This window comes from Daldinia vernicosa (genome assembly GCF_022497035.1).
Source record: "Daldinia vernicosa strain CBS 139.73 unplaced genomic scaffold F5Y00scaffold_24, whole genome shotgun sequence".
NCBI lineage: Eukaryota > Fungi > Ascomycota > Sordariomycetes > Xylariales > Hypoxylaceae > Daldinia > Daldinia vernicosa.
This window is the reverse complement of record NW_025953940.1, coordinates 159,000-173,586: the sequence shown is the minus strand read 5'-3', so window position 1 is coordinate 173,586 and position 14,587 is coordinate 159,000. Positions and strand designations below refer to the sequence as shown.

Genomic DNA, 14,587 nt, shown 5'->3' with positions numbered 1-14,587 from the left:
CACGTAACCCGTTTCCTATTATTACCAACAGCATTCGATATTCTCATTCATAAATTCAATGATGTCGATATAACTGATTTGCCGAGATGTAATCTTACAAGATATCTAGGTAGTCTCGGATAATATATATAGATATATAATAATAATCAACTTGTCGTTATAACACAGCATAACTAGTCAAGTGGAAAGGCTAACTATGTGAATAATAAATACCATCATGTTCTTGGTAGGATACGGATTTACCAATGCTCTAATAGCATCGTGTATACAAGACTTGAGTTGTGTCATATTAAAACAAGTTTGTCCTAGCCTTGACCGCGATACTATGACTTCTAATAAACCTTCTACATAGCCATTCTCCCCATACTGAGTCTTTGATGAGAAGTTGAGATTGGGGATACACACTTTTGGCGTGATCACATCTGGCACCTCCCAGCGATTCATATTCATAAATCGTGTAAAGCCCGAGCAAAAGGGATCATGCTAAAATGTAGGAGAAATACATGAGAATTGACACCATATTATATGAGGTTTCATATCATCCATATTCTGAATAAGAGTGAGGTAACCTAGTGAGGTTCTCACATACCAACATGGGAACGCGGATATTGGGTCACATGTTACAGTCATCTTCGAAATATTGGTTGATTTGTACAGTACGGAATCTCCTCTATGTTTTGGGTACCCCTTTAAGTGTCTCGGAACGGATTAATGTGGATATGCTATATTCCATTGGATGTGACGAAGCCCGACCGGGTGGCGTTGAGTCTTGTACCTGCTTGTGTCATCGGTGGTTGCTGCCTCAAGCATTTGGTTGCCAAGTTGCCCGGAACAGTTGGAACATATGGGCAGATGGGATCCACATCCGCAAATCCACCTGCGTCATTGGGTGGACTCGGACGGTTTTAGGCAAGGCGTGCTTTGTCACAAGGCGTCAATGGGAAAGGACGTAACCTACGTAGAGGGAATGTACTGTACGGTCTGGGCTGTACCCATCTTGCACGAGACTCAGTCCCCACTTCAACCCCCAGAAAGTTACCTAGATAGGTTAAGCGCCTACCTGCATGCGCATTTCCGCCTGCCCCCCAAACACAGACGTGCGCTGATTGATTAGAGGGAGCTCAACCGTTATCTTCCAGTCTCTTAGCAACATCATCGGTCATTCCTCCTTCTTCTACCTATTTACAACACCCAACCCATCAATCATCAACTTTCATCTATATTTCCCTCCATCTCCAAAGTCACAACTTGTTCGGATAACCCTCGTTCATTCTTTCGTTTTGTTAAGAATCTTGTTATTTTAATTAGTCGATAACCGATCGGAGTTGCCCATGATGAAGGGAGCTCTGCTTACCGCAGCTGTGCTGCTAGGCTCCGCCCAGGCTGGCGTCCACAAGATGAAGCTCAAGAAGATCCCCCTGGCTGAGCAACTGGTTCGTATCTCCCTTGGCTAGCTGACGCGACATAGTATTGATGGTTTATAATAGGAGAGCATCCCGATCGAGCAGCAAGTACGCGGTCTCGGACAGAAGTACATGGGCGCTCGACCTGAGACTCAGGGCCAGGCCATATTCCAAGATACATCCATCCATGTGGATAAGGACCATCCTGTTCCCATCTCCAACTTCATGAATGCTCAATGTATGTGTACCTATCTTTGCGCGTGGAGCTTGAGTCCAGTCGCTAATTAGTACTTGCTAGACTTTTCCGAGATTAGCATCGGCACTCCTCCCCAAGACTTCAAAGTCATTCTTGATACTGGCAGCTCCAACCTCTGGGTCCCCTCTTCGTCCTGCGGTAGTATAGCTTGCTACCTCCACTCCAAGTACGACTCATCCGCTTCTTCGACGTACAAGGAGAACGGGACTGAGTTCGAGATTCGTTACGGATCTGGCAGCTTGAGCGGTTTCGTGTCTCAAGATACCTTGACTATTGGTGACCTTACCGTTAAGAACCAAGATTTTGCCGAAGCTACGAGTGAGCCTGGTTTGGCTTTTGCCTTCGGCCGATTCGATGGCATTCTCGGATTAGGTTTTGACCGCCTCTCCGTAAACGGCATCGTTCCTCCCTTTTACCAGCTGGTTAACCAGAAGTTGATTGATGATGCCGTCTTTGCCTTCTACCTCAGCGGTGAGAATGGTGACGACTCCTCGGAGGTTGTTTTTGGTGGCGTCGACAAGGACCACTACACCGGCAAGATCACCGAGATCCCGTTACGCCGTAAGGCTTACTGGGAGGTCGACTTCGACTCCATTTCTTTCGGTGACGAGACTGCTGAGCTTGAGAACACCGGTGTTATCCTTGACACCGGCACTTCTCTAATTGCCCTTCCTTCCGACCTTGCTGAGCTACTGAACAAGGAGATTGGTGCTAAGAAGAGTTTCAACGGCCAATACACCGTCGACTGCTCCGTCCGTGACTCGCTCCCTGATATCAGCTTCAAGCTAAGCGGCTACGATTTCGCTATCGGACCCTACGACTACATTCTTGAGGTCCAGGGCAGCTGTATCTCTACCTTCATGGGCATGGACTTCCCTGCTCCTGTTGGCCCTCTTGCCATTCTCGGTGATGCATTCCTCCGAAGATGGTACTCTATCTATGACCTCGGAAAGGGCACCGTTGGACTGGCTAAGGCCAAATAAATGCAGTCTAACAGAATCTGAAAGGGGATGTATGAATGACCTCGCGGGACTAATGAGACGTAACATGGCAATTGGACTGGCTAAACCATAATTGGAGGGCGATAGTGGTTTTGAGTGCATTTCGAATTGGTTCCTGACCTGGGACCTTTTTTTTCTTTGGGTATTGCCGTTGAAACTTGGTCGTTGAGCATGAAGAGGCCTCGTCTCCATTGTAAATTACATACCTACAGCACGTATTCGTTTAGCATGCCACTAATTTCATACTCTTTTCGCCAACTCTGATAGTGTCTTATTTGTCTAATGATTTGTTCGTATAGTAGGCTCTTTGCTGATTTAGATGGCCTTCGATATACAGGCAAGTATGCTTTAAGTTCGTCTAGTAGTACTTGGAAGCGCATTCATTTCCGTACACAACGTCCGACCTGTATAGGGTACCTACATTCGGCGGTGTACATTATGTACATACCTGCTTACAGTCGGATCTATCTTCAAATGACAGCGGTGCTACGGCCAAATATGAAAATTTCAAACCATATCTCTGTCTGCAAATACATCTTTAGAGAAATCTTCTTCCTTAACGCGTCACGTTTCGTTGTCAAATAGCAGAAGCACGTTTACCAAGAAGGATTCTGTAGAAACTGCTTAACTACCTAGCCTACCTACCCGAGGAATTCATAGTTGGAGTTAATAGGACGCATGTAATAAGGTGGTATGCATCTTTTCCGGTCCGAGCAGCACTGACTTACATGTTAGAAACGCCCGAGCTAGTTTCGGTAGCAATGCTATATTTAAAAGCGTCTGACATGAAAATTTTTTGATATACTTACATAACCGTACGTTCATAGTTATAGTGTTTATCATGATAATCTAATGATAATTTCACTCGTATATGCTTTCTTCAACAAAAGGGAAAATACGCTGGCACAGGATGCATCATGCATCTAAAGCGATAGGCTGATATGTACATATGTACCCTGGTATCTACGGAATACTCTCAGCTACTTTGTCAATCACGTGCAAATGATAATGGGTGGTTGGCTCGTGCTAATGGAGCCAATCCATGATAGGATTAGCGTAATTCCATAGCGTGGACCATCATTTACAGGCAAGTCAGGACGGACAGATTCATTTCGTTGTCGCAGCCTTTTCCCTTCCCTCTTAAAATAATAAATGCAGTTTCGAGGAAGAAAACTGCTAAATTAAAATTACATGCATTCAATAGCATATCCATTTTAAACCGATTCTTTGATATCCCCGAATGATTTTTCGTGGTGGACTTGGTTTAGAAAAACTTCTGTTCCTTTTTCTATTCTTATTACCTTCGTCTGTTAGTTCGCCGGATGGTGGTGAGTGAGGTCCTGTCCATCAATTCTTTACTGCCCTGGCAAGAATTTTGTGGTCCTATTCTACATAGGTACCTCCTTGCCTACGGAATACCTGCTGTAGTCAAGTGCAGTAGGTAGTAGCTGGCTGGCTGGGCAGTTTCCAGCAGTGTACCTGACGACCTGGTCTTGCCTTGGGTCCTTTTTTGGGGGTCCAAAAGTCTGGGAGGTCGCGGGTCGCACCAGCAAGCAACCACAAAATTCCAAGTCCCTTTTTCAATCGCGACCGACAGGCCGTGCAGCGCGACGGAGCCGCCAATTTCTTAGCAGCTAGCAGCTCATCGAAAATCAACCGCCGCATCTCGCATACGACGGACGGCAACAATAAAAATTAAATAAAATTTACAATACAACTAGGCAAAAATGGCCTCGCCAGCCATAGCACTCCCTAACGGCGTCACTGCGTCTATGCAACTCGACAACAGCAACAGCAGCAATAGTAATAATAACAATAACAGCCCCGACGTCGACGTCAATTCCAATGCTAATAGCCCCGATACTGGGGCTGATTCCGATGTCAATACCGCGCAATCCATCGCCAGTAGCTCCATTAAGCGCAAACGCGAATCTTCAGATGTTGGCGATAAACCACCAAATGGTCTTCCCATTGATCGCATCACTCCTACAGCAACCGATGACACTTCTCTTCCAAGCGCGACAAAGGTCGACCAGTCCACGATACGTAATTACTATGAAGTTCTTTTAAGGTATATAATATTTCTCTGCCCTCTGCAGCCGTAAATATTCTTTTCGAGTCATGCGCATTTCCCCCCTCTCCCTTTCCCCTCCACGATTTCTTCCTCCACGCGTACTAGATAAATGTGTTCTGGTGCTCACTGCTCACGATTTATAGGCTTGACCCAACGCATTCTGTCCTCAAACGCCCCCTTCCCGATCCTGAGGACTCGTCTGGTGAACCCCAAGCAAAACGAAAGAAGCCTGACGATGAAACACCGTCACCTTCTATTGCCGACAAGGTGGCTCGAGAGCAGTATGACGACCTTGTTAATATCATTACCGACGTCAAAATCTCCATCGCCGACAACCTAGCCGAGCTACGAAACATACAACCTGGACAAGACGCCAAAGCAAACGAGGAAGCAATTGCTAAGGTTATCGAATTCAAGCGGCAGGCCTATGACATTTTCAAGCGGGAGTTATCATATCCTTATAATCCCCGCGTTTCTGATGTGCTCCACGATCTCAATTTGATCAACGATTTACAGTCGAATGCCAGTGGAAACACGGTGCTAACAATTATTGGCGAGCCCATGAGGGGGAAGCCGCTGTACTCGAGTCTGCAGCAGCCTGTCCTCAAACGCGATGATGCAGAAACGACTATTCGATCATTGAGGGAAGATAGTTTACCTACCGGTGTTAAAATTGCCAAGGCTATACCTTACACCTTCTCTTCTGCCATTGAGAAGGACAAGAAGTCTAAGACGCTAGGGGAGCTATTCCCGGCTCCACGCAACTTACCGTCGCTCCAGCCTCCTAAGGCGCCCAAGAGCACCACCAAAGGGGTCCAAGTCGGCTGGCATCGCCCTGAATTGACTGAGAAATCTAAGTACCGAGCTGGGTCATACTTTAGTCAGACGATTTCTACTGGACGTTGGCTAGATTACAGCAATGCCGCCCCCCCTTCGCAAATCATGACAAAGCAACGCGAGCGAGCTCTAAGCCTGGCTGGAAACAAGCCATCTTCCTCCGATCTCGAGATGTCCGAGATGGAAGCTCTATTTCGTGGCGCATTCTCCAGTTTTGCTCCCTCAAAGGATGATTCGGCTGCCATGATCTCATCGGGTTTAATTAGTCACACCATGTGGTGGCAAAAGGTAGGAAGGCGTAGTTTCGATCGTTTAATAGAGACCGAACTACCGGAAGACGCCCCTGAGGAAACAGAAGATGCCCCCACCGTCCCCGCCGACGAGGTAGACGAAGAGCTAATTAAGGAGGCTCTGGAAAATTGGGATGATACTATGGTAGACCCCAGCCTTGAACAGGCCTGTTGTCCAAAGAAACCCGATGAGGAGAAAGATGTCGATGATATTCTTCAAGACGTATCTGACATGATCCAGACATTGGTATCATACCAGAAGAATCGTAATTTGACCCTTCCGACTGCATCCAGTCAGAGTCGATATGCGGCGGATCCGTCTCATAGCGATATGCTCACGAACGGGACACCGGTGCAGCCCGGCGAAGAAGAGACGGCCACTTACCAGGCCCTCAAGGCACAACTAGCTCTTGTTATTCAAATGCTCCCGCCTTATGCCGTTGCACGCCTAAATTCGGATAAGCTGGACGAATTAAACATATCAACCAAGATCGAAGTTCGCACCGATGAATATCAAGGTCTAATGGAAGAAGACGAGGCAGCTGCCCGTGCAAGAGCCGCGCAGGCTCCCGTAAATCCTCGGCCAGTTACGCATCGCTCTTCAAGTTCTTCCAACAACCTGCAGTATAGTCAGCAGTATCACACCAACCGTGCCCCGATGCCCACCCCACCATTCTACGGCACGCAAACACCAATACGACCCCCTCAGCCTGCGATTCAAAGACCACCCCAGTCAATGCCGGCCGCTTATCCCCAGCGGCCCCCATCAAACACGGGCTACCGGCCTCCCAATCACTATCCTAATACGGGTTACCCTCAGCAATTCAACAAACCTCCGCCATTCCCACAGCCCGGTCCTTATGGAGGCACACCGACACAAGCTCGACCCCCGTTCCAACCCATGCCCGGTTATCCTAACATAGGTAGCCAAACACCCCAGGCTCGTTTCCCTCCATACCCACCGGCCGCTCAAACACCCAATTATCATCCTCAACCTTACCAACCACAGCATCAACCTCAGCAGCATGGTACTCCAACGCACCAACCGTATAGCCAATATGCTAATGGCGCGGCTAGCGTCCCTCAAAGGACGGCATCCCCGCATATCTCCCACCAGCCACCGCAACACCAACCCATCCCTCACCACACTGGGTATAACCCAGCTGCAACACCGACAAGGCAACCGTCATATGGTGGTCAGCCAAATATAGGCAATGACCCATCAAGGCGCTTCTACCCCCCAACTGGTTCGCCCGCAATACCAAATAACCAGCCCAACCCGCACGGGCAACAGAATTCGAATCCCCAAACTCCGGGTACCTCGTCATTCCATACGTCGCTCAACCCTCACCAGGTCCAGCAAGCCATGGACCAGGCCAAAGCTCGCTTTGATGCGACCAAGAGTGCTCAAAGAACGAACGAGGGTATTAGGAATTCGATGTCTGGTCAAGGGCAGGTTGGTGCACCAGTCGGCTTGGGTGGTATTGGTCTAGGAGGGGATCCAGCAAGGTTGGCAGCAGTTAGAGCAGGTGTGCCTAACTATCCAACCTCCAGCCAAAGCCCTAAACATATGCCTATGGTTAATGGCAGCCCTGCGATGACTTCGGCAGTTCCGACGACAAATGGTGGCCAGCCAACTCCTGGTAGAGAAGCTTAGAAACCTTCTATACCACAAGTTTACCATGGTTATGTGACAGATACTATATTCCGTCAACCCATCTATGGCACAGATGGTGCTTATTCGTCTAACCCTTCAAGGGCTAACGTCCCAGCATCGAGGCCTGATTTGGAAACTGGACGAGTTAGCGAGAACATGTCTAGATAAAAGTCGTATTGGCGTTGGTTCTTGATCATCAAGGTTGCATATTGAGTTAGGAAGCAATCATAGCTCCCAAACATGGAGGGGCGATGTAATCGAGTGCAAAGAGTGCACGGAGTGCAGGCGGCGATACTCTTCCACGGCAGAAAGACGTACTAAGCTCATCTGCTTAGAAGGAAAGGACCAAGAACAGGGGTTTTTCTTGGTCTCTTTCCCCTGATTTGTCGGCCTCTCCTTAGAAACGGTTGTCAAGACTGGGGATACGGAGTTAGTGAAGTGGAAACACGGAGGATTCCCCCCCTTAGGGCAAATGGACGGGCAGGAAATACGTAGACGACTTCATTAATATTTTTTGTTGCGTTCCTTCCGTCTTTCGGGATAGAAAAGCTTCATCACGTTTTATGTGCGTTCCCCTCCCCCAGCCGCTCGTCTAACAGATGGGCGTGCATTTCGATACAAGGTTTATCGTCGTTTCCATGTTATTGTGCTATGGCGCGTTGCGTTGCGTTGCGTGGCCTTTGTGTATAAAACAATACTGTAGAGATGCCAGATAGTTGATAAGTGAGGGTTGGTTGAGATAATTCAAAGGTTGACGTAGCTGACTTAATCGATGATGATGTGTTTTACCAATCAATTTGTGTTGTGTTGTGTTGTGTTGTAGTGTGATACTCGTAGCTCTGTTGCAGTGCTTCTTCCAGTTTGAAGTAGTTCCGCTAGTTATTGAAGATGTATTCGTAACTCGTGATGGTGGGTTTTGCGTTATCGTGGAGGTTATTATTTTGTTGTAAAAGTATTACAATTGAGAGAGGGGAATGAATGGATTAAGAAGAAGAGAAAATAAATACTTAAATGGGGTTGGAGGGTAAATAAACATACCTCATACGGGGCTAGTCGGAGGAAAGAGGGAGGAGGAGGAGGAGGTAACTCTAGCGATGGACTCGATGGGACTGGGACTCGACTGGCTGGAATATTATTCGGAGCTTAGTTCCATAAAAAGTGACAAAGCTTTGTTTGTCCACCTCGAGAGTGATGCAGTACGAGGGTTGGATCGTCTTAACAATTTGTATTAGAATTTATATTTTCTTTTAGCCCGCTACTTATATATTCACCGAGTCAACCAAGTTCAAACTCGGAGAATATCTAGTAAACACACAAGAAAGCTGACTCTATTCCTACGTCCGCTAGTGACCACATCGGCCATCTAATATTATATGAACCAGCCCAAAAGCTATGCACGACCAACGCTATATCCGTGTGGACCTCCTATCCTCCAAGCCATAACAAATACAGTCCTAAAGCTATTTATTTAGAAGTCCTATCTTCTGATTCATGTTAACCATGCTCGTTCTTCTGAAGGCATATATTGACACTGATCCAAATAGGTTGGTGCACGGGAACTGATATACATCGTACTCCTTGACGAGTAGTTGCACGCGGGGTGTATCGGCATCCGCGATAGGATAGCTACCGAGATATTATTGTAAGTATATAACCCCAAAGAAATAATCTGACGAGCAGGATATAGAAGATGAATGAAGCTAGGTAGTGGGAGGCACATACTTCCATGTAGACGTGATATGGTTCCCGAAGGTAACAAGTTGATGGGCCCTACTTGTTTTCTCGCTCTCTTCCGGTGTCAAAACCGTGCTCCAAAACATAGCTGCGGGTTTTGCGATATCCGCTACGATCTCCTTGAGGCAGAAATTGGAAGAGGGGGCGAACACGAATGTCTTGTCGTCGATCTCGGCGAATCCGCCTGCTCCATTTCGACCTCTGATGAAGAACCCCCTTCTGGATAGTACCATCGCGCAGTCAGGGGTATAGTCAACGTCCTGCGCGATAATCTGTATATAACGGCCGAATCGCTTGAACAGCGTCTCGGCGACGGTCAGCACGGCCGCATGCCTCAGCATAGAAAGAGTCAGAAGCTCGTTCTCTTCATCACTGTCCGGGGCGATGAAGTTGCCGAGTCCGATGCACACGATCTTGTTGATATACGGCGGAAAGGGGAGTCTCATGAAGGTCGAGTAAAAATGCTGCCCTATCTGGTTTTCTTTCTAGGCGGCCTGGCATTGGACAAATTTTTTCTCCTCTTCGTCGATGTTCTTGCGTATGTAGGTGTAGGCGGGCTTCACTTTGATGGTCATGGAGCTGTATGGTGCCCCTTCGGGTCGAGAAGCGAAGGGAAAAGCCATATCATAGTAACCATGGAAATCGATCTGGTATAAGTGCCTGTTTGAACATGTTAGTCCACTTCAAAGGAGGCATAAATTTACAATGCTTTGAACCCTATTTCTTTACGACCAATATAAAATCCTGGTCCAGCATAGAGCGAAGTCCGTACTACGTCGGGGACAAAACCCGTAATCGTGTCTTCCATGTCGAGGAGCTTCTTCTTAGTCCATAATCTGATTCCCGCTTCGTACTTTTCAATGACCTCGCGCTGGAGCTGGAGCTCTTCATCCGGCCACTTTCTGAATATGGGAGGCTGTGGGACAGCCTTGGCTAGTTCGTCGGTTTCACAGTCATACCACGTAGGTGAATACGATTTCCTACTGTCGCCTATGGAGCCATATTTTGACTCAGTAAGGCCGATTGAGCTTAAGTTACGTTGAGAGTTGTAGCTGTGGCTGTCACTGCCGCCGGTTTCACTCTTACCCGGGACCGCGACGCAGGGTTTTTGTACCGATGATTCAGGCGGTGGCGAATCTGATAACGGACATTGACAGCGGCTTAGCTTTTTTTTGAAATCTATAAACTTCCGGTGTAAAATGTGAGCATTCGGTCTGGCTCTTTGAGGGATCTCTTGTTCAAGTTGCTCAGGCAACTGATCGAAATTGGGAGTCTGAGTGCTAGCAGCATCAGCATCGTCACTTGGTGGGATTTTACGCATCATTTTAACGTAAGACAATAGAACAGAAAAATAGGATTTGATGTGATTTTCAAAAGAGGTGTAAATGGTGTAGTTTAAGAGTTAAGAGCCTGTTAGAAATAAATGTCCCGACGCTTACGGGTTGATTGGAGTAATATTGGGTTGGGAAGATAATGTGATGTTAACGTTGGATGTAATGTCAATGTTAAATAAATCCGAGAGCACATTGAAGACTGAAGTGGACTTGGAAGTGCACCTGCATTTTATTTCCTTCTATAGTGCGGCTTCCTTTACATAGAGTTGGTGAACATCTTATGTACCTATGTATGTTAAACAGGATCGATGGGCGTAGTAGCCTATTCTAAGATATGTTTAGTGGACATAGGGGTTACACAACGTATGCAATAAGGAACAAGAACGAAATGAAGCTTAGATTCGGTCAAATGCATACACTTGAAGTTATTCTTCCCGTCGTGGAAGCTTTATAATGGGTTATCTCATACATGTACGTCACGGCGTTTAGTTTCGGTACATAGGTATGCTTCTAAACCATCAACTAACAATCAACTATCATTATGTAAAAGTCAGGAAACATTTGATCCACAACTTCTAGCATTACATAGAATACATAAAGTCGTTGCTGCATGGGTAACAGAGAAGATACACATGTTATATTATCATCGGCCGTCGAAACGGAAGATCCTTGCGCTCTTTAAAAGTTCCCGCGTTGACGATCACCCCGTAGTGTATTTAATACCGGGAAAAAAGGGGAGAAATGATATCTCTCTATATGCGACAAGATTCCAGACAAATATGTGGAGAAGATTGCGTGTACGCCGAAACATTATCATACTAATACATAGAATATGACCCTTCTTCCTACCATTCTCTGGCCGTTAACCTCGACTGATTAATAAGATCCCCCTTAATATTTAATGGCCGGTAGGCTTACCCAGAAGATCCTAGGCCACCTAGGCCCCCTCCTAAGCGGCGACCCCAATAACAATAACAACAATACGGCATCTTCACCCATCCCCATCCACTGGAAAGTCGACGCTAATGAGACTATCCTACACCCCACAGGCGGGACCTACCCTCGCCTATGCCGGCTCTCAGACGGTCATCTACTATGCCTAACAACGGGATTCCAAGGCCCCGGCCGTCGCGAGCACGTCCTCCAAGTCTCGCGCAGCGTGGATGGCGGACGCACCTTCAGACCGCATGGAGAAGTAACCCGCGGCGTAGGTGATATTGATAACGGCTTCTTAATTGAGGTGCCGTCTTCGGCCGCTCCCGGGAGCAGTGGCCCGGTTGTTCTCGCCGCGTTCCGGAACCACGACCGCAAGCCCGGTAGCCGGCCCTCGCATTTCCGCATCGTGAGTACTAATACATACTACATACCACTTAGGATCTTCAATCGCCAGAGCAAACTTATACTTTTCTTTTTCGTCTTACTATTTTACTATTTACTCTCGGAATAAAACATCCTCTAACTACCTAATCGTAGACGGTATGCCGCAGCGAAGACGGCGGGCGTTCATGGCGCTTCGCGTCCCAGGCCGCAGAGCAGAGCGCATCCAGCAGTAACGGCTTAGGCTTATGGGAGCCGTTCATGCGCATTGGCGGCCGGGACGGGCAGGAAATCCAACTTACGTTTTCGCGCGAGCTAGCGCACAACGACCAGGAGACCTTCCGCGTAGATTCTAGAGATGGAGGTTTGACTTGGAGCCGCCCGCCTCGGTGTCTGCGCTGCCACCCGTCGCACGAGAACCTGCGCGACGGCATGCAGGGCATCGTAAGCGTGCGCGACACGGCGGGCGTGGCGGCAAGTGGACAGCAGCAGGACGTCGATGCGCTAGTCGTAGTGTTCGAGACCACGAGGCACGGCACGTTTAGCGTCGAGTACGCCGTCTCGTACGATGAAGGACTCACGTGGGGATCGAGAGGCGTGGTATACCGCCCCAAGCCCGGGCGCAATGCGGGTGCGCCGCAGATCGAGCGCTACGGAGATCGAGGAATGGCTGTCGTGTTTATGACGGACGAGGAGGCGGATGTGCCAGCGTGGCCTGGAAAGGCCGCTATTAAAACAGTATTCGCCGAGGGTTTAGAAGGAGGTATGATACGTTGGAGCCAGCCCGTGTTTATCCACAAGGCGCCTTCTTTCTGGCCCTCCATCATTAGTCTTGGCCAAGAGGAGCTTCTGGCTGTCTACGAGCATGGAGGAAGACCTCTTGGGAAACGCATACACAAGGGCTAATGGGGCGGTTAGGGCGTGTCATGGTAAAAGATAAATTGTTTTGTTTCTCTGCTCCTTTACTACGGTCGTCATTACCAACTCACTGTAGCTTATTTTCCTGGACGGGCAATCCATTCAGTCAGATAAGAGGCAGTCAAGCTAGTGTACTTTTCTGCCAGTAACTTACAGGGAACTCATACGTTGGCTTAGAAAGCGCCTTGTATTTTCGTACGTTTGAAGCTTGTATGGACAAGTGCACGGATTGAGTGGTGTTCTTAAGTATCTCCTCTTAAGTATTTCCTACTAAGGTAGCTTTCTCACCTACCTGCCCACGCATAAAGATACGTAGGACATTCGATATCTATTCCGAACTTGCTTCGCTTATGCTCTCACGATATACCCTTCTCAGTTCAAATAGAACTTCAATGGTGATGAGGAATATGATGATCCACTCTAGCCGGTGGCCGTACTTTTCGCTGACCATCTCTCTTAAGACACTTACGTTCTCAAACCCGTAGTCAATCTTCTTATTTAGAATCCCAATGCGTTGCCGTATATCTAGAATAGTACTGATCTGGTTGTAATAATTCTCCAGGTTCGACTCGGAATCCCAAAACATATCGGGGAGCTGGTCTGTTATGTCCGAGTAGTGATTCAGCTGCGATCTCAAGCTAAGGAGCTGGCCAGTCATCTTCAAGACGGCGCTGCGCTTCAGCTTATGCTCTAGGCCTCCTTCAATAAAGTCAAGACTGTTCTTGGAATTTTGGAAATAGTCAATGGCCTGGTTCTCGAGCACTGCCAGCTTAGGACTTCTGGCTAGGCCACTCGAGAAGGCGATTTTCGCAAGCGTCGTGTCTAATCTGTGATTCTCTAGCTCTTGTGCCCTCGTGCCCAGAACTACAACTTCACCCTTCATATAACTAGTGTCGCGAGATTCATCCGGTATGAATTCGAGCTCTTCCATCTCGAGACGATTAAGATGGGGCAGCTGGGCAGCTCGAATCAGCTGCTTAGTGGCAAGGGTCATGAGAGCGTCGGTGGGTACGGACCAAGCCACCACGGTTCCGGAGGGGAAGACAAATATGTCCCCATTATTGATACCTCTCGCATGTACAACACCGGTGGGGTCGAATTCGGTACCGTCGGGATCCAGTTCGAAGGCGTGAAAGCGCAATATATCCTGTACAGCTTCCATATCGAAAGATTGCGCAACGCATATAGAGGTTATAGTTCGGCGATAATCCATCTCAGAATCGGTAGTGTCCTTCCTCGGAGTAGTGGTGCGCTGAGGCGGTTTCGTAGTAAGTCCTAAGCGCAAAGTCTTCGCCGCTGAGGCACGAACGGGTTTGCGCTTGGAGGCCGGGGTTGGGCTTTGCTGTTGCGTTTCCGAACTGTTGGTAGTATCATCTTCCGATGTTGTAGAAACGCCATCCTTGGTAGAACTTGCAAGTAAACGATGCGAAGTAAAGAAACTACGCTTCCGCGGTATAGAAGCAAAGATGGGTTGGTGGAAGCATCGCTGTGGTCTTGAGAGAGGGGCTACCGTATGCAGTCCTCGAAATGTGGAAGCTACTACGTTTTGCAGTGAGGGTCGCATGGTGAAATTAATTTGATTAATTTGGCCATTGAATGGGGATTGGCGGCCCACGAGTATGTTTTCAATCTGCTTGAGTGGGATTTATCTTCATCGTGGATTCCAATAAAAAAGAAGTAAAGAAGTAATAATTTATTTTATTTTATTATCGCATTAGCGGTACACTAAATTTTTGCCTTGATAACCTTGATAACCTTGATAACGC

At 47.7% G+C, this 14,587-nt stretch overlaps 6 protein-coding genes across 6 annotated transcripts; 3 read left to right on the top strand and 3 right to left on the bottom strand.

Annotated features, from left to right (window-relative positions):
• The first annotated feature begins 1,122 nt into the window (after nucleotides 1-1,122).
• Nucleotides 1,123-2,918, top strand: F5Y00DRAFT_237487 (Asp-domain-containing protein). Its single transcript, XM_048007821.1, has 3 exons — nucleotides 1,123-1,433; nucleotides 1,488-1,641; nucleotides 1,702-2,918. Exons 1-3 carry the CDS (start codon nucleotides 1,332-1,334, stop codon nucleotides 2,640-2,642), a joined length of 1,197 nt encoding a protein of 398 aa, XP_047864656.1. The 5' UTR covers nucleotides 1,123-1,331; the 3' UTR covers nucleotides 2,643-2,918.
• A 1,469-nt stretch (nucleotides 2,919-4,387) lies between these two features.
• On the top strand, nucleotides 4,388-7,856 carry F5Y00DRAFT_269963 (uncharacterized protein; the record flags this gene model as incomplete). Its single annotated transcript, XM_048012523.1, has 2 exons — nucleotides 4,388-4,731; nucleotides 4,878-7,856. The coding sequence occupies 2 exons, from the start codon at nucleotides 4,388-4,390 to the stop codon at nucleotides 7,516-7,518; spliced, it is 2,985 nt and encodes a 994-aa protein (XP_047864655.1). The 3' UTR covers nucleotides 7,519-7,856.
• Nucleotides 7,857-8,730: 874 nt separating this feature from the next.
• On the bottom strand, nucleotides 8,731-9,930 carry F5Y00DRAFT_80902 (uncharacterized protein). Its single transcript, XM_048014172.1, has 2 exons — nucleotides 9,241-9,930; nucleotides 8,731-9,144 (listed from the first exon to the last, which is right to left on the bottom strand). Exons 1-2 carry the CDS (start codon nucleotides 9,696-9,698, stop codon nucleotides 8,979-8,981), a joined length of 624 nt encoding a protein of 207 aa, XP_047864654.1. The 5' UTR covers nucleotides 9,699-9,930; the 3' UTR covers nucleotides 8,731-8,978.
• Nucleotides 9,738-10,861, bottom strand: F5Y00DRAFT_269957 (uncharacterized protein; the record flags this gene model as incomplete). The annotated part of the gene is made up of 2 exons (XM_048012522.1): nucleotides 9,969-10,861; nucleotides 9,738-9,912 (listed from the first exon to the last, which is right to left on the bottom strand). Exons 1-2 carry the CDS (start codon nucleotides 10,574-10,576, stop codon nucleotides 9,738-9,740), a joined length of 783 nt encoding a protein of 260 aa, XP_047864653.1. The 5' UTR covers nucleotides 10,577-10,861.
• Nucleotides 10,862-11,065: 204 nt separating this feature from the next.
• F5Y00DRAFT_80889 (glycoside hydrolase family 93 protein) lies at nucleotides 11,066-12,979 on the top strand. The gene is made up of 2 exons (XM_048014170.1): nucleotides 11,066-11,928; nucleotides 12,060-12,979. The coding sequence occupies exons 1-2, from the start codon at nucleotides 11,488-11,490 to the stop codon at nucleotides 12,807-12,809; spliced, it is 1,191 nt and encodes a 396-aa protein (XP_047864652.1). The 5' UTR covers nucleotides 11,066-11,487; the 3' UTR covers nucleotides 12,810-12,979.
• On the bottom strand, nucleotides 12,980-14,517 carry F5Y00DRAFT_80890 (sporulation protein RMD1). Its single transcript, XM_048014171.1, has one exon. The coding sequence runs from the start codon at nucleotides 14,383-14,385 to the stop codon at nucleotides 13,150-13,152; it is 1,236 nt and encodes a 411-aa protein (XP_047864651.1). The 5' UTR covers nucleotides 14,386-14,517; the 3' UTR covers nucleotides 12,980-13,149.
• Nucleotides 14,518-14,587: the final 70 nt, after the last annotated feature.

Bases quoted from the DNA above. Each gene is read 5' to 3' on its own strand.
- F5Y00DRAFT_237487 (XM_048007821.1), top strand. From the start codon at position 1,332: ATGATGAAGGGAGCTCTGCTTACCGCAGCTGTGCTGCTAGGCTCCGCC. The intron at 1,434-1,487 runs GTTCGTATCTCC...GGTTTATAATAG, and splicing joins TCCCCCTGGCTGAGCAACTG to GAGAGCATCCCGATCGAGCA. The intron at 1,642-1,701 runs GTATGTGTACCT...AGTACTTGCTAG, and splicing joins CAACTTCATGAATGCTCAAT to ACTTTTCCGAGATTAGCATC.
- F5Y00DRAFT_80902 (XM_048014172.1), bottom strand. From the start codon at position 9,698: ATGAGACTCCCCTTTCCGCCGTATATCAACAAGATCGTGTGCATCGGA. The intron at 9,145-9,240 runs GTATGTGCCTCC...ATATCTCGGTAG, and splicing joins CATATCACGTCTACATGGAA to CTATCCTATCGCGGATGCCG.
- F5Y00DRAFT_80889 (XM_048014170.1), top strand. From the start codon at position 11,488: ATGGCCGGTAGGCTTACCCAGAAGATCCTAGGCCACCTAGGCCCCCTC. The intron at 11,929-12,059 runs GTGAGTACTAAT...ACCTAATCGTAG, and splicing joins GGCCCTCGCATTTCCGCATC to ACGGTATGCCGCAGCGAAGA.
- F5Y00DRAFT_80890 (XM_048014171.1), bottom strand. From the start codon at position 14,385: ATGCGACCCTCACTGCAAAACGTAGTAGCTTCCACATTTCGAGGACTG.